This window comes from Budorcas taxicolor, chromosome 13 (assembly GCF_023091745.1).
Source record: "Budorcas taxicolor isolate Tak-1 chromosome 13, Takin1.1, whole genome shotgun sequence".
In the NCBI taxonomy this organism is placed as follows: domain Eukaryota; kingdom Metazoa; phylum Chordata; class Mammalia; order Artiodactyla; family Bovidae; genus Budorcas; species Budorcas taxicolor.
Window position 1 is genome coordinate 42856598 of NC_068922.1, and position 21829 is coordinate 42878426.

General features: G+C 49.9%; 1 protein-coding gene across 1 annotated transcript; it reads left to right on the top strand.

Moving 5' to 3' along the window:
* Window positions 1–3936: 3936 nt before the first annotated feature.
* On the top strand, window positions 3937–20766 carry ASB13 (ankyrin repeat and SOCS box containing 13). Its single transcript, XM_052651015.1, has 6 exons — window positions 3937–4032; window positions 14117–14304; window positions 15605–15755; window positions 17252–17386; window positions 17564–17755; window positions 18917–20766. Exons 1-6 carry the CDS (start codon window positions 3990–3992, stop codon window positions 19042–19044), a joined length of 837 nt encoding a protein of 278 aa, XP_052506975.1. The 5' UTR covers window positions 3937–3989; the 3' UTR covers window positions 19045–20766.
* The last annotated feature ends 1063 nt before the right edge of the window (window positions 20767–21829 follow it).

The following is a 21829-nucleotide window of genomic DNA, read 5'->3' on the forward strand; positions in this document are numbered from 1 at the left end:
ATAAAGGAGGAACAGAGAACTAAATCAGACATGAAAATATAGAAAAAAAAAATAAAATGGCAGACATAAATCCAGCTATATCAGGTCAGTTCAATCGCTGAGTCATGTCTCATTCTTTGTGACCCCATGGACTGCAGCACGCCAGGTGTCCCTGTCCAATACCAACTTCTGGAGTTTACTCAGACTCATGTCCATTGAGGCAGTGATGCCATCCAACCATCTCATCCTCTGTTGTCCTCTTCTCCTCCTGCCTTCAATCTTTCCCAACATCAGGGTCTTTTCAAGTGAGTCAGTCTTTTGCATCATGGGGCCAAAGAATTAGAGTTTCAGCTTCAGCATCAGTTCTTCCAATGAATATTCAGGACTGATTTCCTTTGGATGGATCTCTTTACATTTGGATCTGGTTGGATCTCCTTGCAGTCCAAGGTACTCTCAGGAGTCTCCTCTAACACCACAATTCAAAAGCATCAAGTCTTTGGTGCTCAGCTTTCGTTATAGTCCAACTCTCACATCCATACATGACTACTGGAAAAACCATAGCTTTGATTAGACGGACCTTTGTTGGCAAAGTAATGTCTCTGCTTTTCAATATGCTATTTAGGTTGGTCATAACTTTTCTTCCAAGGAGTAAGAGTCTTTTAATTTCATGGCTGCAGTCACCATCTGCAGTGATTTTGGAGCCCCCCAAAAGTGAAGTCCGCCCCTGTTTCCACTGTTCCCCCATCTATTTGCCATGAAGTGATGGGACCAGACAACCTAGACAGCATATTAAAAATCAGAGACATTACTTTGTCAATAAAGGTCCATCTAGTCAAGGCTATGGTTTTTCCAGTGGTCATGTATGGATGTGAGAGTTGGACTGTGAAGAAAGCTGAGCGCAGAAGAATTGATGCTTTTGAACTGTGGTGTTGGAGAAGACTCCTGAGAGTCCCTTGGACTGCAAGGAGATCCAACCAGTCCATCCTAAAGGAGATCAGTCCTGGGTGTTCATTAGAAGGACTGATGTTGAAGCTGAAACTCCAATATTTTGGCCACCTGATGTGAAGAGCTGACTCATTTGAAAAGACCCTGATGTTGGGAAAGATTGAAGGCAGGAGGAGAAGAGGACAACAGAGGATGAGATGGTTGGATGGCATCATTGACTCAATGGACATGGGTTTGGGTGGACTCCGGGAGTTGGTGATGGAAAGGAGGCCTGGCGTGCTGCGGTTCATGGGGTTGCAAAGAGTCAGACATGACTGAGTGACTGAACTGAACTGATGGGACCAGATGCCATGATCTTAGTTTTCTGAATGTTGAGCTCTAAGCCAACTTTTTCGCTCTCCTCTTTCACTTTCAACAAGAGGCTCTTTAATTCTTATTTGCTTTCTGCCATAAGAGTGGTGGTATCTGCATATCTGAGGTTATTGATATTTCTCCCCACAATCTTGATTCCAGCTTGTGCTTCAGCCAGCCCAGTGTTTCTCATGATGTACTCTGCATATAAGTTAAATAAGCAGGGAGACAATATACAGCCTTGACATACTCCTTTTCCTATTTGGAACCAGTCTGTTGTTCCATGTCCAGTTCTAACTGTTGCTTCCTGACCTTCGTACAGATTTCCCAAGAGGCAGGTCAGGTGGTCTGGTATTCCTATCTCTTTCAGAATTTTCCAGTTTGCTGTGATCCACACATTCAAAGGCTTTGGAGTAGTGAATAAAGCAGGAGTAGATGTTTTTCTGGAACTCTCTTGCTTTTTTGATGATCCAACAGATGTTGGCAATTGGATCCCTGGTTCCTCTGCCTTTTCTAAATCCAACTTGAACATCTGGAAGTTCACTGTTCACGTACTGTTGAAGCCTGGCTTGGAGAATTTTGAGCATTACTTTGCCAGTGTGTGAGATGAGTGCAATTGTGCACTAGTTTGAGCATTCTTTGGCATTGCCTTTCTTTAGGATTGGAATGAAAACTGACCTTTTCCAGTCCTGTGGCCACTGCTGAGTTTTCAAGACCGTTGTCAAGAAAGAGAAGTGCAAAAAGGCAAAATGGTTGTCTGAGGAGGCCTTACAAAATCCAACTATATAAATATAGTTAAATATGAATGGATTAAACAAATCAAAATGGAGATGAGCAGAGAAATCAATAGAATTGATTAAAAGATAATATAATGGGATTTCCCTTATGGTCCAGTGGCTAAGACTCCCAGCTCCCAGTGCAGGGTGCCCAGGTTCCATCCTTGATCAGGGACCTAGATCCCACATGCCTTAAATAAGAGTTCACATGCCTCAACTGAAAAAAGAAAATCCCGCATACCACAACTGAGGATCGCAGATGCTTCAAGGAAGATAGAAGATCTCAAGTGTTCCAGCTATAACCTGGCACAGCCAAATAAATATTTTTTTTAAAAGATGATATAACTATAATGTGCAGGAGACAGACTTTAGATTCAAAGATATAAATATATTTAAAAGTATAGGAGTATATTCACACGTAAGAAAACTGAAATGGCTATACTATTGCTTTGGCCAAAAAGGTCATTTGGGTTTTTCCTTAACATCCTATGGAAAGAGGCTTGAAATGTCACTCCCAGACCTGGGGCAAGGAGTTTTCCCGATTTTGGAATTGGGATAGATGGGGATCAAACCCTTGCGGATACAGCTCCAGTGGTCAAGACTGGAGGTACAGACTCAGTCTCGGGGTAGACCTCTCTCAGGTCTCCCCGCTGTGTGCTAGTCCTTATGCATTTCCAGGCAGGATCACTCCTGATATGTTTACTTTTCAGCTCAAACTAATTTCTGCATTTAGGCTCAGTGCAGATCTCAGTGATGTGACTGCAACAAACGTTGGCAAGGTTAAACCTCAACTTTGTAAGCTTGTTTGAAAAAAAAAAAAACAGTTCAATTACTGAATTGCCTACTTGGAATCTGTAAACAGGTCCTTCATTTCTGTTAGGAGATTTCAAAACGCATGGTGTGTGTGTGTGATGTGAACGATTTGGAATATATGATTTCTCTGGAAAGATGAAAGAAGCAGGAGCATGCCAGCTCTGGTAGGAAATGCATCTCCAAAATGAAAGCATGTGGCGGGGCGTGGGGTGGGATGAGCTTTGCCTAGCTGCTGCTGCTAAGTGGCTTTAGTCGTGTCCGACTCTGTGCGACCCCATGGAAAGCAGCCCACCAGGTTCCCCCATCCCTGGGATTCTCCAGGCAAGAACACTGGAGTGGGTTGCCATCTCCTTCGCCAAAGCATGAAAGTTAAAAGTGAAAGTGAAGTCGCTCAGTCGTGTCCAACTCTTAGCGACCCCGCGGACTGCAGCCTACCAGGCTCCTCCATCCATGGGATTTTCCAGGCAAGAGTACTGGAGTGGGGTGCCATTGCCTTCTCCGCTGCCTAGCTAGATGAATGCAAAGGAAGGTAGTGAGTTGTGGCAGCTGGACATTTTTACACAGGGACACAAGGACATGTTCTGCACATGGACATGTGGGCGCAATTTGCAAGCACAGACATATTTTGCTCACGGAGGCAGGTTTTGCCCGTGGATTCTTGGACATGTGGAAACGCTTTGCCCACAGACACGTTTTGCACACCGACAGGGACGCGATGTGCACATGGACAAACGGGCATATTTTGCATGTGGACATACATTGCAACTGGACACGTGTTTTTCAGGACACCTGTACAGGTTTGCACACTGATCCCTTCTGCACATGGACACATGGCACGGTTTGCACACGAACAAATATTTTGCACACGAACATACGTTCGTCCAGAAAAGCCCGAGGCGGCGACCGCGGAGTTGGACGCAGGTGGCCGCGGCGTGGCGCTGGACCGGGGCCCTTCCGGGAGCCGCACCGGCGTGGCGGGGAACTACAACTCCCGGCTCTAAGCCACCTCGGCCGGACGCGCGGCGACGTCGAACGGCCCCGCCCAGCGGGCAGCGCTTTCCCGGCCCAGGTTCCCGCGGCGGTGCGAGTGGCGGAGCCGCGGACCGGGGCGCTGGAGCCGGTGTCATGGAGCCCCGCTCCTTGGACGGCAGCTTCCTGGGCGACGTGGGTACGTGTGAGGCGCGGGGGGCGCGGGGCCGGCTCCGGGGACCGAGAGCTGCATCTGGTGACATTCACCCCCAGCGGCGACGCGTCCTGCTCTGAGGGTTGGCCAGGGGCGTCTGGCGGGGACTGGGACGGTTCAGAGGGCCGTGCTGTTAAAGGAGCAGGTCCGGGGGTCCCGTGCAGCTCAGATGCGGTTTCTGCGTCCCGCTCCAGGTTCCCCCGTCCGCCCGCGCGTCGCAGGGCTGGTCATCCTTGTGACTTGAGAACCGCAGAACTACCCCCTACCCCCCGAGAGCCCAGCAACCTGGGGAGGATGCGAGGCTGTGCATGGTCACTGCCAGGTTCCGAGGAGAACCTAGGAAGTGCCCGCGTGGGACCACTGGTAAGGCAGCCCTGGTACCAGGGTTGGAGCAGACTGCCTTCCAGGCACCCAGTGGGAGGGTCGTGCGCGGGGTCGTTAGCATCCTACGGAGACACCAGGAATCCGATCAGGAAGGAGTGTGTGCGCGTGTCGCACTGTGTGAGACATGCGACCTTGATTCTTCATTGAGCCTTCCCTAGAAAAAAATGGATGCTAGGGCAAAGGGCCATTCTCAGGGGAAGCAAGCCTCCCTGCCTACTGAGTTATTCTAGGGCAAATGACATGAGCAGTGAAAACACTTTGAAAGCCTGGAAAGAAAACAATCTATACAGTACTTTTATGCTCATAAAAAATGTAGTGCGAATAAAAGTGAGAAGTCTTAAGGGTAAATTTCGCTTAAGAGGAATTACAGTCCTAGCAAAGCAAAGATATTTTAATGATGTTGCAAAACATCCACCTTCAACAAGATCAAAGTCATTTAATAAGCATCTCTGTTTTTACTTGGCATCTCATCCTAGGCAAGCACAGGACTTTGACCCTGCCAGTGTAAGCTGTGTGTGGTTGGTTCAATGAAACAGGCAATGAACAGCTGACCACAGACACCTATTTAAACACATTTTAGTATTTTTGTTCATGTACAAGGTTCAGTGGCTTCCCTGGTGGCTCAGTGGTAAAGAATCCTCCTGAAATGTAGGAAATGCAGGTTCCATCCCTGGGTGGGGAAGATACCCTGGAGGAGGAAATAGCAATCCGTTCCAGTATTGCCTGGAAAATTTGTGGACAGAGGAACCTGGTCGGCTACAGTCCATTGGGTCACAAGAGTCAGGCATGATTTAATGACCAAACAACAAAAACAACAAGGTTCAATAGCACTGCATCACTCCTGGGTATGTGTTTTTGTACAGTGTAAGGAATGTATCTTTTAGAGGATAATCAACTCTGAATATTCATTGGAAGGACTGATGCTGAAGCTCCAATATTTTGGCCACCTGATAGGAAGACCCAACTCATTGGAAAAGACCCTGTTGCTGGGAAAGATTGAGGGCAGGAAAAGAATGGGGCAACCGAGGATGAGATGGGTAGACAGAATCACTGATTCTGTGGACATGAATTTGAGGAAACACTGGGAGATAGTGAAGGACAGGGAAGACTGGCATGCTGCAGTCCATGTGGTCGCAAAGAGTCAGACACGACTGAGTGACTGAACAACAACATTCTGAACTAATGGAGGATGCACAGTTTCTGGGGTTCATGGCTATTTTTGACTTCGCCATTGTTTTATGTCATGTATTTCTTCCAAAATACGTTTCATCCTGCTGACATTTTTATTCTCAACACAAATGACTAAACTCAATGTGTTGAATCCAAAACAGTGCTGCCATCCCAGCAGAAGCAGAGGACCATCGTAGGAACTTTAACTCATGTTAGCGTTCTGATCTCAAATTCTGTGTGTGTGGTACACTCTAACCAAACCGTGTAGCTTTAATATAACCCTATAACACTTCACAGAAGTAAAGGCAGCAGTCCTATAATATGGGTTTACCAATAAGAACCAAGAATTTAGGGCAGGTCGCATCCTAAAGTGAATCCAGTGTTTGTTGCTTAGTGAATGTAATTCACATCATTGTCTGTTTGCAAAGTTGGAAAAAGTGACTCCTGATTTCAGCATCTGTACTTACGGGCTTCTGACTTGGAAGCTAGAGGCTGGCAGAAGATGAAAGGATTCTTCACTTATCCTCAGCCTCTGGGGTGTTGGGAAGGTGGCATGGAGAGAGAAAGGGGGAGGCAGCCCTGGGACCAAGACACCCTGGGACCATGGTGAGAGCCACTGAGCTGCTCGGCTGTGTGCCAGTGCTGACTACGAGCCTTGCAATGGCTGCAGGACACTCATCATTATCTATAAGTTAGAGGTGAAACTGAGTTCTCACAGCCAGGAAGTCACAAAGCTGAGGTGTTTTTTTTTTGTTTTTTTTTTTAATATTTGTTTATTTGGCTGAGCTGGGTCTTAGTGGTGGCAAGCAGATTCTTCGGTTGCAGCATGTGTGGTCTAGTTCCCTGACTAGGGATTGAACCCGGGACCCCCTGCATTAGGAGCGCAGAGTCTTAGCCACTGGACCACCAAGGGAGTCCCCAAAGCTGAGGTTTTAATGCAAGCAGTTCTTTTTGGTTTTGCCTGTTTTATGTTACAAGGCTCATGTCTCTTCTGTCAGATAAGATCACCTGTAATGGATGTGTAGTGCTGGGTGGGTTTGTGACTGGGATGGATGCGTGTTGTCCGCTGCAGGTTCTCAGGGGGCGGGGGAGCACCATTACCATTCATCACCTCTGCACGATGTCACTTTCAGGCTCTGAGAGACGTCTTTGCCTCCGGGTGTCCATGATCAGGATGGTAGGTCAATCTGCATCCCCATTCCAGTCTCCAAGTTCATCCTCCTGTTGAGTCTGCAGAATATGATGGGTTTTGTTTGTTTGTTTTCTCTCTCTTTTTTTTTGGCCTTGCTGGGTGGCTGTGGGATCCTAGTTCCCCAACCAGGGGTTGAACCCGGGGCCCTGGCAGTGAGAACACTGAGACCTAGCTACTGGACTGCCAGGGAATTCCGGGATTTCAATTTCTAAAATAAGAATTGTAGTGAAAGTACTTTGAGAGATCTAGATAATTGGTGCCCTGGCTGGGAGATCAACTTCCTTAAAAATCTCAAATTGCGCATCTTGTTTCTGCCTTAGAGAAGGCTGCATTCTAGAACTGTCTAGTTAGTGGAGAATCCTCTGGGCCGTGCATTACCCTACTAATAAAAATGTTTGAAGGAAATTAGGTTGATTTTAATACCATTTGGTGTTCTGGGCACTCACTGTGGCCAGGAGTGGCTGCCAACTACAGCAGTACAAAGGAGTTTTGATTTTTTGGTATAACCGTCCTCCCCAGCTCACACCCCTGGGTCCTAAGCACTGTAGGGGAGGGGTTGGGGTGGCGGATTATTGGATGAGCGATCAGGAAGGTTGTGGAGGGAGGGCAAGCATCTGATTTGGGCGTTTCTCATAAAATGTGTTTAAGAAGCTTTTTCCCTCCCTTTCCCTGGCTGTCTTCCACTGCTTGCGTTGTGAAACCTCTTCCCACTTGTCTCTTTTGCTTTCACTTTCTCGCTTTCACTTTCTTTTTCCCTCTTAACTAGGCTTTGACTGTCTTGTTCCTGTAGGAAGGTAAACCTTTTCTCTTTAAAATTTTTACCCAATTTAACACATTTTAAAAACCATGGGGTGTGCCGCTTGACCTCAAGTTTACTGACAAACAGTATTTGGGCTATTGCTCATGAAAACACAGAAAAAAGACCTTGCTCAAAAAATCTCTTCAAAAGCAGCAAAATACTCAGCCCCAAGTGCTAAGTAAGGGTTTCTATTAATATATTTAAAAATGAAGATTTCTATCTTCCCTTAGAGTCAAGGTGACTGGTAGCTTCAAGCACACTGAACTTGGATTCAGACAGCACTGTAAGGTGGGTGGTCATGATCAAGCATTTAATAAGCACCACCTGTGCCCAGCTATCTGCATGCACGTGTCTTTGGTCCGTAAGGCATCTCATGGAGAGGTTTGCCATTCTCAGGTGCTGGTCTCTCTGTCCTTATGGGTCTTTGGCCCTGTTTTGTTCTTTTCACTCCTTTACTATTAGATGGGTGGGTACACTTTGCCATGATTTCTAGGTCCTTTTAGCTCTTCAATTCATCTTTTCTTTGTACCCACAAATCCTTGAACTTCTTGGACTTTGGGGGACAAGTCACTGGGGTCCCTGACTTTCCGGAGAGCCTGCTGAGAGCGGGCCTTGGAACACCAGCTCCACTGCAGCTTCAGTGACCGCTCACTCTGGCTACATCCCCATAAAGGTGCCCTGTGGCTGTGTATGGGGTAAGGGAAAGCTTACCTGGCATCATTTCAAGAATATTTACTGGGATATTTGGGGAGAAGGCTTATTTCAATCTCTGCAGTGAGGGCCCCAGGCTGCCCTTCATGACAGACTTGGAGCCAGATACTGGCCCAAGTGACGCTGAAGGGTGCCTGGTGGATGCTGAGCTGTTGGATCCACTTGTGATGGAGGTGTTCTCTATGGCCTTTGGAAAACACTGTTTGTTAGAATGAAGCTGCTGCATGGAGGGGCTGCCTGGCTGGGAGGAGTGGTCAGGGTCAGAGTCAGGGTCAGCACGGGCTGGGCTCTGGACTCTGGACAGTCGGGTAGGGCCGATGGGAGCTCTACTCTGCACGTGGGCCAGAGGCCTGGCAGGCCATGCCCGCCGGAAGGACAGGCTCTCTGGGAGGGCTGGCTGGCCTGTGGCTGAGAGCTGCTGTTTGGGCTCACAGAGCTGGATTCCGGGCTCTGGATGACTAAGCGGGATACTGGTAAATTGGCTGTCTGGAGAAAAAGGAGAAAAAAAAAAAAAAACAAGCAAAAGGAAAAGCCTGTTCTGATTTGCTGCTTCCCCTGGTGTAAATATTCACCCGTGCTGGCTCCAGCTCCCAGAGGTTTCTGCCTGGCCAGACTGCTGGCTATTTGGGTGGAGGGTCCCGAAACCCACCCCTGGGCAGTGTGTAGAGGAGGCAGGCGGTGTCTTCCAGGCACTGTGGCCTTGGCTCTCTTGCAACAGACTCCCATCTGACTGATGCCCTGGCACGTGGCATGGCTTGAGTGGGCGAGGCCACAGGCGTGGCCCAGGTCAGTGTCTGGGCTGGGCAGGCCTGTGATGGGCCAGTCGAGGGGTGTACTCTGGCAGTGGGGGACTGACCCAGCTGCAGCGGGGCAAGTTCAGTCTGGCAAGTAGAACAGGCTCCTGGAGAGAATATGTTTGTTTGATACCCGTGTGTCAGGTGTGGTGATGGAATGGGAGGTGGGCGGCTGAGGTCCTGCCACGAAGATGCTTGTGGAAGGGGAGGAGGGGAGTCAGGGACAGGTGTGTGCACAGGGGTAGCCTAAAGGAGGCATGGGTAGGGGGCTGCACGCCGGAAGGCTCCCTCAAGGAGCTGAGACCCAGCCTCAGTGGGGAGGAGGAGTGGGGCTGAGTGGGGCACAGCACACCTGGACCCTCTGTCAGCTACCTGAGGCGCCGTGCGATTGGCGACAAGGGTGTGTGTGGGGGAGTGGTGAGATGGGAGGATATGGTGGGGTGGGGGGAACCTGGAAAAAGGGGCTGGGGTCCATCCTGGAGGGTCTGTATTCCTGGCCTGCAAAGGCATGTGGATTATTTGGATTATTCCAGAGACAAGAGCAAGGGTTTGAAGCAGGACCACCATGACCCACTGATGACTTAGCTGCTAATGCTAAGTGGGGAGTGCTAAGTGCTAAGTGGGAAGTGGGGAGGGGAAGACCAGAGGGGTTGTGATAGGAGGGAGGGGGATGATGGGAATGGGGAGCCAGGAGACCGATTATGTGGCAGGGCTGGGATTCAGGGGAAGTCTCATCCCAGAGGGAGGGTCTCAGGTTTCCAGGGTGGCCCCTCTCCAGTACTTTGGCCACCTGATGTGAAGAAATGACTCATTGGAAAAGACCCTGATGCTGGAAAAGACTGAAGGTGGGAGGCAAAGGGGACGACAGGATGAGATGTTTGGATGGCATCACTGATGTGACGGACATGAGTTTGAGCAAGCTCTGGGAGTTGGTGATGGACAGGGAGGCCTGGCTTGCTGCAGTCCATGGGGTTGCAAAGAGTCAGACATGACTGAGCGACTGAACTGACTGACTGACCCTCTCCCAGGGGAGTGGTCCAGGGGTGGGGTCATCTGGTCATACGTGGGGTCCAGGCACAGGGCTGGAAACAGCCTGAGCTCAGTGGGTCCACTAGCATGGCATCTTCCTGCCTCTCTTCCCTGCAGGCTCTTGGCTTTAAGGTTGCTAAGTATATTCCCACCTGCCCAACCTGCTCACTGTGGTGAAGGAGGGCATGCAGCGGTGGGGGGGAGGGGTGGGGGCTGCCGGCTGCCGAGCTTCCCACTGCCAGCCAGTGCGCCTTCTTGCAGCTGCACTTCCTTTCAGCCACAAGGCACCCTGTGTTCTTTATCTCTGGGGTCGCTCTCCCCTCCCCTTTGCTTCCAGGGGTCTTCAGAGACACTGAAACTGCCACTTCCCCCCACCTCCCCCCTGCTGTAAAGCTGTCTCCTCTTGATGACACCCTGTGGTTGGTACCAGCTGTGGTTAACACCTCCCCCACCACTGGGCCCTCCTCCATCTTTGTTACTCCCTTAAAAGAGAATTTTTAAAGTTTTCACTCTGGCTAAAAAAACCCATAGAAACGGTGAAGATGGTCAGTTTTCATTGTGCAGTTCAGTAGTATGAACTACATGCACATTTTGATATAACAGAGTTCTAGAATTTTTCATCTTAAAACATGGAAACGCTGCATTTGTTCACCTCCCCATTGTTGCCCTTCCCCTTTCCCCCTGGCAGCCACCATTCTATTTTCTGTCTCTATGACTCTGGGAACCTCATGTAAGTGGAATCATACAGTATTTTTCTTTTTGTGACTTGCTTATTTCACTGAGTGTCATGTCTTCGAGGTTCATTTATGTTGCAGCCTGTGTCAGCATCTCATTCCTTTTTAAGGCTGAATAATATTCCATGGTGTGTATATATCATATCTTCTTTATCCATTCATCCGTCCATGGGCACTCAGGTACTTTCTGTATCATGCTATTGTAAATGATGCTGCCGTGAACGTGGGTACTTATATCTTATCGAGTTAGTGTTTGCAGTTCCTTTGGAGAAAAACTGCTGGATTGTCTGGTAGTTCCATTTTAATTTTTGAGGAACCGCAGTACTCCTGTCCAAAGTGCCTGCACCACTTTGCTTTCTCACCAACAGCACACAAAAGTTCCAATTTCTCCACGTCTTTGCCAACATCTATTTTCTGTTCTTTTGATAGTAGCCATCCTAATGGGTGTGTGGTGGTATCTCACTGTGGTTTTGATTTGCATGTCTCTGACAGTTGGTGGTGAGCATCTTTTCATGTGCCTGTTGACCATCTGTATATCTTCTTTAGAGAAATATCTCAGTTCCTTGTTACTTTTTTAAAGAGGTTATTTATGTTGTTGAGTTGTAGGCATTCTTTATTCTGATATATATGATCCCCCTTCCCATCGGTGCCTTTCACTGTTGACTGTGGCCCCTGAGACACATAAATTCTCTCCTTTGTAATCATATCTGCTGCTTCTGATCTCTGCCCTCAGCTGCTGCTAAGACAAATGTAGCCGTTGTTTATTCATTAGAAAATATGGTTCCCAGTAAGCTGCACTTCCTCTGTAGACTGATCAGAAAGAGATACAATTAGATTTTCTTTAAAAAATGTTATGTCCAGGCTTTAGAATTCATATTAGTAATTACTCTCATTCATTCGTCCCTTATTCACTCAAAAAGCAAGTCATGTGAGCAAGCCTTTGCGGGGCCTCACACTGTGCCAGGCACTAGGAATAGAGCCAGCAGGTGATGCCCAGCAGGCTGGCCATAGCCCCATCTCCTCCGTGATGCCTTCCTGACAGGCCCTGGACACCCTGGACATGGGTCATCTTGCTTCTAAGTTCCTGTAACTTGACCTGTTTCTCCAGTACTGCAGTCATCCTGTGGTTTTGAATTGGTTGTCCACCCGCTGCCCATGACTGTGAACTGCTTGCTCACTGTCACATCCTTCCATCTTTGTGCTCCGTGGTGGGGGAGGCTGTGTCTACCTGCACAGGCTTCTCAGTGGATGCTCGGGTCTCCCCTGCACCCATCTTCCTGAGCTGCACTTTCCTCCTTCCTGCAAGACCCAGGGCCCCCCTGCTCTTCTCTTCTGAGGGTTGCAGCTGCTCAATCTGCTCCTCCTAGATTGACCTGAAAGTGATCCACAGCCACTTTCCACTACCTACCCCCTCCAAAGACAGGCACTCGGGTGGCCACTCATTCTGACTGGGAGACATACTGGGGTCTCCTTCTGGGGTCAGTAAGTATGAAGTTCCCCAAGCTTGGATTCTGCATTTGTGGAGCTCACATCTCCTGAGGCCTCTCTCCTGTGCTTGCAGATGCCTGCCTTCTTGCTATGTCCTCATGTGGTCTTTGCTTCATTCACCCAGATCTCTGGTATCTGTATGTCCTAACCTTCTTTTCTTCTAAGGGCACCAGTCATACTGGATTAGGGCCCACACTAATAAGCTTGCTTTAACTTAATGACTTCTATAATTATGTCTCCAAATACCATCGCATTCTGAGGTGTTAGAAGTTAGGGCTTCAACATATGGATTTTGGGGACACAGTTCAGTCCATAACAAACTGTATGCCAAAAATTAGATAATGTAGATGAAGTACACAAGTTCCTAAAAAGAGGCAAACTTCAAACTACCAAAACTGACTCAAAAAAAAAAAATTCTAAATAAAAAACTTAAAGAAAGCCCAGACCCAGATGTCTTCACAGATGAATTTGACCTAATATTTAAAGATTTAATACCAGTTCTTCATAAACTCTTCCAAAATTTAAAGGGAGGAATACTTCCCAATTCATTCTGAGGCCAGTATTACTTTGACCCCAAAACCGGACAAATACATCAATCACAAGAAAAGTGACTCTTATGAACATAGACCCTCAAATCCTCAAAATATGTGTGAACCAACTCTGTCTTATAAAAAGATTATACACCATGACCAAGTGGAATTTATCCCAAGAATGCACAGTTGGTTGAACATCTAAAAATCAATTAATGTATTACATCATTTTGATATAATTAAGAAAAAATAGCCAGCATGATCATTGCCATAGCTCCAGATAAAGTCCTTGACAAATCCAATACCCTCTCATGATAAAAACACTCAAAAAACTAGAAATAGAAGAGAATATCCTTGACCTGATAAAGGATATCCATGAAAACCCACAGCTTTTGTGGTGAAGGACAAAGCTATTTTTGGTGACACCACACAGCATGCTGGATCTTAGTTTCCCAAACAGGGATCAGACTTACATCCTCTACAGTTGAAGCATGGAGTCTTAACAACTAGAGGACAAAGATTTTGCCCCAGGACCAGGAACAAGACAGCAGGTGTCTCTTGGTACTTCCGTTCAATGTGCAGCTGCACATTCAAGCCAAAGCAATTAGGCAAGAAAAAGAAAAGGCATCTGGATTAGAGAGGGAGAAGCAAAGCTACCTCTGAATGCAGATGACATGATTTACTGTAGGAAATCCTGAGGAATCTGATAAAACTGAAATAGAAGAAGTCCTTGCTTTGAAGGCTCTCCCAGGCAAGGATAACGGAAGTATAAATGCCATGTTATGAGTATATAGGTGTGAGGGTTGTGGAAGATGTGTTTCCTGGAGAAAGAGATATTTCAAATGGGTCCACATGGACGGCATAACATCTAAACTAAGGAGATTGCAGAATGGATGGCTGGGGTAGGGGCACAGGTGGGCTTCTCAAGCAGAGAGAGTGTATGCAGAGACACAGGTGTGCCAGGGCAGGGAACCACGATGAGCCAGCAGTGTGGCTGGAGAACAGGCTTGTGGGGGTCAGTGGTAGGAGAGGGGTCAAGGAGGTGCCTCCCCAAAGACTTGGACTCTGCCCCCAGGCAGTGGGAATCACTCAAGGATTTTGAATAGGGGTGTCTGGACCAATTACACTTTCATATATACAGTGGCTTAGGTTTCATAAAGGGTCCTGGGGTCATACATGTGTTCATTTGACCTGGACAGAAGTGGCATGGTCTTAGCATTACCTGTGTTCCTTTCCAGGTTTCTGGGTGGAGCACACCCCTGTGCATGAGGCGGCCCAGCGGGGGGAGACCCGACAGCTGCAGCAGCTGATTGAGAGTGGGGCCTGCGTCAATCAGGTCACAGTGGACTCCATCACACCCCTGCATGCGGCCAGTCTGCAGGGCCAGGTGCAGTGCGTGCAGCTGCTGCTGGCCGCTGGGGCCCAGGTAAGCCACCCTGTAGCACAGACCCCCGCTCCCACCCCTGGAATGGCAGGACAAGCTCTAGAGGAAAAGAGCCTTGGGAATAGTGTTCTGTGTGCTGTGAGCACATAGAAAGAAAGGAAACCACTGCAGGAGGAGAGAAGGAAAGGAAGGAGGAAACCAGAATGGGCTGTAGAGAGGGCTGATCTCTATGGCAACCACACCCTGAGGTTGTGAGGAGGCCTTTGGACTGGCTGTTGGGAGGTCACTGGCGGTGGAAGAGAAGGGGTTTTAGCAAAGTGGTGGCGAGCTCTGCCAGGCTGTGCACCTCTCAAAGGCCAGCTGCCTATGGGGCTGGTGGGGCCTTGGCTGCAGGAGCCATTTGGGTACAGAGAGCAGGATGATTACGTGGGATGCTGGCAAACCAGCTTTAGAAAGGCCAGGTAGAAAGGAACAAAAGCAAGACTGACTTGCTGCTTTCCCTAGTTAAGGAATCACAGCCGTACCAGGTATTGGGCTGGCGGAATAGCTGGGTCTTTACCAGCGGGCTGGGCAGGCTGGTAGGAGCTGGCTTGGCTCCCACGGGACAGTGATGGGGGGAGGTGAGGAAGAAGGGAAGGCTGTGCACTGCTTACTTTTCCCAGAATTTGGCTATGACCGCAGTTCCAGAGGAAATGGAACAAGCTTCTGCGTGAATCCAAATAACAGCTGAATTTGGACAAATTCTAAGCGGAATCTGCCAGTTTGGGGAGTTGCCTTTTCCTGCTCTGTGATTTTCCAGCTAGAAGAGGCATGGTTAGGCAGTTTTGGGCACTCCTCCTAGATGGGGCTCAAGTTAAAGCCTGTCTTCCTACCCTGCCTGTGCTAGTGAGGTGTTGGGGTGGTGGCGGGAATGAGGCTGAGTTGAAAGAAAAGCCCTAAAGTGCTTGCTGGCTGTACTTAGGCTCCCGTAGACACGCCCTGTGGTCTGTGAACGCACTCACCTGGGACGGTGCCTCAGCACGTATTGGTGTTCTTCACTCAGTCGTGTCCAACTTTTTGTGACCCCATGGACTGTAGCCCGCCAGGCTCCTCTGTACATGGGATTCTCCAGGAATACTAGAGTGGGTTGCCATTCCCTTTTCTAGGGGACTTTCCCAATCCAGGGATTGAATTGCATTGCAGGCAGACTCTTGACCTTCTGAACCACTAGGGAAGATATGTAATAGAAAACCTAAGGACTTAGGAGAACCACGCAGTGTCTTTGCAGAGATGAACATGCATCAGAGCGTGAGTGGCCAGCACCCTCTCCTCCACCCTCTGATGCTTGTTACCCTCCCTCCAGGTGGATGCTCGCAACATTGACGGCAGCACCCCGCTCTGTGATGCCTGTGCCTCAGGCAGTGTCGAGTGCGTGAAGCTCCTGCTCTCCTATGGGGCCAAGGTCAACCCACCCTTGTACACAGCGTCTCCGCTGCACGAAGCCTGCATGAGCGGTGAGTTGGCAGAGGCCTAGATGCCAGGGAGGCTGTCCAATGGCTGGTGAAGCCATGGAGTCTTGTGCTTTTCCTCCTGGAGATGCAGTGCTTGCCTGGACTGAAGGCAGGGTTCTAGCCAGTCATCATCTTTCAGATGCTCACCCGGGAGTCGGGTGCCCCCTGCAGCCACTTACCTCGTGGGCTGCCCTGAGAGTCCCTGATCTGGCAGGAAGAGGAGGCCCAGACGCATCCTCGAGGCAGATGCTCTCAGAAGAGCTGGGCACTTGTGGTTTTCCGCTGCCCCTGGAGAAAGGATGGATTTCAGAGGGTGGGAGGGCATGGCTGCTCCAGTCTCACTGGGTTAGACACGCCCAGGAGAGGAGCTATGACAGGCAGAACTGGAAATTTAGGGTGAGACCAGCGGGCCAGAAATATTTGAGAGGCTAGACTAGGCAGTTTGGATTCCACTGTTGAGAGCAAAGTTTGCACACCTGTCCTGGGCTTTGGCGGGTGCAATGCTCTGGCTTGCTGCGCTTGTTGGGACCTGGCTCTCCTATGTCTCCCCTGTCTCTGCTGCCTGCACCCCAAATCCCATCGCCAAGTCACCTTTGTCAATGGGGACCACTTCAGGCAGCTCTGAAGGTTTATGAGCAGATGCTGAATGCTAGGAACACATTTTTGAAAGATTCGTTTAGCAGTCATCCATCCATGCACAGCATGGGGAAGAGAAGTTTTTTTATTCCTTCACTCATCTTAGGTTCACTGGCAGGGTCCTGCCAATAAGATGGACAAGGGACAAGGGATGGATTAAGAAGAGAAAACCAAGCAGAAGTTAGTGTGTGCATTGCACATACACACAGGAGAGCTCAGGCAGAGGGTGGTTAGAGTTGATGTGGGGGAGACAGCCCAAGGTCCAGGTCAACTCGGTGAGGAGGAGGCTGGCTGGGGAGTGGAGAGGGGGTCATGGGGGACCAGTCCACATGAAAATGGCCACAGCCTGGTGGTGGAGGTGAAGCAGGCGTGATCAAGAAATGAGACAGGATGGAGTCCGGGATGGATGGAGCCCGACCTAAGCTCAACCCCAAACTTGAGTTAAAGATGCTGGAGAAAAGCCAGGAAAGAGGCCAGAAAGGTGTCAGCTGGGAGGGGGCAGGGAACCCCTGTGGTAGGAAAGTTTAGGGAAGTTCATCCAGGCAGCTTGGTGTTTCAGATATAGCTTGGGGAGCAACCAGAGGTGGGGAGACCCTTCTCTCCGCGAGGGCCAGGGAGCTTTGCGTCCACAGCTGGTGACCCAAACTTTGTGTTCTCCCAGTGCTGGGTACAGGTCCGCGCAGCTCTTCCCTTGTCCGCTTGCCTGGCGGGCTTTGGGGGATGGTGGGCGAGCTCCCCAGGGAAGGATGCTCCCGTGGGTTGCAGCCCACCTCCCCTGTCTCCTGCCGCCGCCAAGCTCGCTCCAGCCACGCCTGTTACTTCAAATACACGAGGCTTTTTCCTTTGCTTCCGTTTCTTTTAAGGAAGTTCCGAGTGTGTGAGGCTTCTGATCGATGTTGGGGCCAACCTGGAAGCGCACGACTGCCACTTTGGGACCCCTCTGCATGTTGCCTGTGCCCGCGAGCATCTGGACTGTGTCAAAGTGCTGCTCAATGCGGGTGCGTAGTCTTTGACCCCCCGCCCCACCCCTCCACCCCAGCCCCGGGCTCAGCACAACAGCGTTTCCACATGTGCTGCCCGCTGCTGCAGTGGCTGACTGCGTTTCTGGGGAGGGGCTGATACTTTCGTGTCCTGTGTTCCTCGGCGATTTTTGACTCTACTCCCGACCCCTGCAGGGGCCAACGTGAACGCGGCGAAGCTCCATGAGACGGCGCTGCACCACGCGGCCAAAGTGAAGAACGTGGACCTCATCGAGATGCTCATCCAGTTTGGGGGCAACATCTACGCGCGCGACAACCGGGGGCGGAAGCCGTCGGACTACACGTGGGCCAGCAGTGCCCCCGCCAGGTGCCTGGAGCACTATGAGAGTGAGTGTGTGCGCAGTGGCTCCTGGCGCCGCGTCTGCGTGCGCCGGGGTTGCGGGGACCACTTGCGGGAAAGGAGATGATCACGATCAGTCGTCCCTTTACTCAGGCGGGTCCCTGCGATAATGCAGATACAGGCCAGGATCTTCAGCCAACAGAGGACAAACCACCAGCTAAGACAAGGCCTCGTCTCTGGGGAAACATTTTTAAGAGTTTACATGGAATTGCTGTCCTAAGAGGCTTTCAAATACCAATTGGAAAAGAAAAAGCCCATTGATTAAACATTTTGCCAACCTGACCCAACCAAAATCCATCATGGATTGAGAGGCAAATACCATCCACATCTGTCCAGAAAACATTTTCTAGAAGGTGTTTTCTCTTGCTGTATCCAGATAATTTAGGAGGAAGTAATTGGGAAAAGGAATGTCACCAATAATTCATTTTTCTTTCAAAGAGGTTTTTCTTTCATAACATTTCCTAGGTAGAGAATACTCTCTTTGGTTAATATGTGTTGATATTTTGATCAAACACATGGTCCTAAAGGCAGCCGTTGGGGCCAGGCTCTGCTCTGTACATGTTCCTATGGCCCAACGGTCAGGGGCCTCCAGGCATGTTCCTTCTTTGGCCCTGGTGTGTGTCCCTCATGAGCTGTAGCTCCAGGCTTCATCTTTAGGCCTGCGGTCCTGACCCTTTGTCCCGTGGGTCAGCTCTTCATGGGTCCCTGTGGCTGCAGTGCTCTGGAGCAGAGCCCCTGGGGCTTGGAACTGCAGGGGTGGGCAGCCAGCATTGGCTGCCTGAACCCTTGCCCAATCCTCATCTGTCTGGAAGTTTGACAAACAAGCCTACTGGCTGCAGATTTGTGCTTTGCTGATGAATCCATGTGCTCAGTTATAACATTATGGTGCCAAAAAAAATCCCCCCAAACCCAAAGCCCACAAAATGAAACCCCAGGGGCCATCAGCTGACTTCTATTTCCTGATCTTCTGTCCTGGGTCCCAGTCCCTGGCTGTCCTTCCTGGCTGCCTTCTGGAGAGGGTACACAGGGTTCATCATCTTTGCAGGAAAGGGGAGGTGCCTGCAGTTCTGTCCTGGCTCTTATTATGCTGAAGGATGCTGCACTCCTTCCTCAAGCTGACCTCTCGTACATTCTGTCCCTTTCTGCAGAGACCCCCCTTAGCCTGTCTCAGCTCTGCAGGGTGAGCCTGAGGCGGGCGGCTGGCGTCAGGGGGCTGGAGAAGATCGCCAGGCTGGACATCCCTCCCCGGCTCATCGACTTCCTCTCGTACAACTGAGCTTCAGGCGCGAGGTCCAGGCAGCCAGTGACTCGGGGCCGAGGGGGGTTCTCTGCCCTCAACGTTGGAAACTGTGCCGCTGCTGTGGGGAGCAGCACCCTGAGTCCCTCCGGACCGTCCTGTTTCGTCTTCTGTGCAGACCCTTGGCAGATGTTTCTAAGGCCGTGGGAAAGGCCTGGGGCTGGCCCTCCCTGGACTTTGGTCCAGCTCCCTCCAGCTTCCTCCCGGCTGTGCCAGTGTCTCTCTTCATGACCTTCCTCGGAGGGATTCTCAGGACAGACTCTCCAGAAGCACGGGGGGGCCAGGTGGGGCTGGGGAGCCAGGGCTCTGATTCCGTTTCCACACACCTGGGAGGCACCACCCCTGATTCCTTCAGCGCCGGGTGGCCTTGGATGTGCAAAGGGAGGAGCCTGCACTGCAGGGGGTGGGCCCCTGGGAGTGGGTCCCGGCCGGGCCCGGGACAGCACTTTGGGGACAGCCTGCCCCCTTGGGTGCTGTTTTCTGGAGCTACAGTTGGCACCTTGTGAGACCACCTGTGCCCAGGTGTGCCCATCACTCAGGGGGCTTTATATGGGTCTCAGTGGGGAAGCATCAGGCTTCCTATTCCCACAGTGTTTCTTAAGTTTTTCTCCAGTCTGAGGTCTCAGCTCTTTTAAAAAGTATATGCTGGTGATGAAAACTTTTAGACACATGTGCTGTAGCACTTAGGTTTTGTTAACAAGTCTGTAAAGCAACAGGTAACAGGAAGGCGTCTTAGCACATCCTCCCTGGGGTAGTGATTTCCAATGTGAAGCACCTCTGGGAAACTCTTTAGAGACTGTTTTTCATCTTTCTACAGCTGCTAAATGAATTCTTTGCCCACCCCAAGTTTTGCTAATTTCCTGAAGCTCTGCAGTTGGCAGAAGAGGTTGCATCACCCTCTGCCAGGTCGAGCGTGGATTCATGCATTTTTTGTGGACACTTAAGGAACATCTGAGCTTCAGGCACTGCCTTGGTGCTGTGAGCTGGCCAGGAATCAGACTCATCATCCAGTCAGGGCGAGAAAGTGTTGCACAATCTGATTTTAGTAATAGAAAGAAACAAGTAATTCTACATTATAAACCATGAGGTGACATGACATAGTATGTTCAAACTGCATCTGTTTGCTTAAGATTCTGTATCATAATTTAAAATCTCAGGGGTTAAACTAGAGGGCGTTTGTATAAGTAGTTGAGGTCTATTTGGTTTGGGGGGCAATGGAGAAAGTACCCCTTGGGAACTCTCTTGTGGGTCAGGCCTCAAGCCAGTGTCCCCAGAAATGTTGACCTCACCAGGTTCCCCTGGAGAGTGTGGGGGGAAGAATGAGCCTGGTGGGTCAAGGTCATGCCAGCTGTGCTCACGACCAGGGGCACCTCTTGGCAGGGCTACACGGGTGGGGCCCATACATGGTGGAAAGTTCTGTGCTGGCAGCTGTGGGTATTTTCCGCTCCACTGCTCAGGCTGTTAGGATGGTGCTTCCTCGTACAAGGAGATAAGAGCCGCTCCCATTTGCTGCAGGTGTAGATACGAGTTCTGGGTCAATCAGTGTATCCATGTGCACTAATCACACACACACACAAAAGCGCCAGGTTCTGCCCTTTCATCTTTGTAACAGGAACTTGCCTGTGTCTGTGAAAGCTGCTAACGTTTCCACATGTGGGACACCAGGGGCAGAGTCTGGTTCCTGCATTTACTGCTCAATAAAATTGGTCGGGGTGAGTCCATCCTTTTGTGCACATGGCCCTTTTCTTACTGGGGGCGGGCAGAAGCACAGGGTGGGCTTCACCCAGGGAGAGCCAGAGGGGCTGCTGCCATCTCCGCTGGGTCTTGGCCAGTCCTGGACATGTGTCTCCCTTGCCCCTCTCCCAGCCACTCCTCTCCTGGTGCTGGTCTCCATACCCCCGCGTGCGGAGAGACCCTGCCCAAGGGATCAGATGACTAACATTCCAGGGCTTCCTGTAGCTGCCCCCCACTTTATTGAGATGTAACTGATGAGGATAGACCCCTCCGTAGGACTGGCTGAAGACACATCTCAGCCCTCTGAGCCTGGGTCTTCCTGGCTGTAGGAGAGGGATCAAGGTCAGACTTTGATCATTGAAAGGATATGATGATCAACCACCAAATCTCATGGATGAGAATATAAGGCCAGTTAGGCTCAGATGTTTTCATGAAGCCAAAATTGGGTGATGAGAAGTTGCCTTGAAAACAATGACATGCTTCTCAAATATTAAAGTCGTATGCATGACTGTGCTTTGTTGATGTGTAAACCTCTTCGCCTGGTGATGCCAGTGGTAAAGAACCTGCCTGCTAATACAGGAGACAGAAGAGACGTGGGTTCGATCCCTGGGTCAGGAAGATCCCCGGAGGAGGGCGTGGTAACCCACTCCAGTATTCTTGCCTGGAGAATGCCATGGACAGAGGAGCCTGGTGGGCTACAGTCCATACAGTTTCAAAGACTCAGATATGACTGAAGCGACTTAGCACATGCACACATCTTACAACCATGTAAACAATTCTCTTCTGATTTTGAGGTAGGACCACCTATTTCAGGAGTAATCCACTCAGAACACCTCTCAGTTTACATTTTAACACTCAATGTGCACATAAGGAACTATATTCAATATCTTGTGATAAACCATCATGGAGAAAAGTGTGAAAAAGAATATATGTATAAACTGAGTCACTTTGCTGTACAGCAGAAACTAACACAACATTGTAATTCAACTCTACTTTAAAAAATTAAAAAACAACCCAGTGTGCAGCTGAC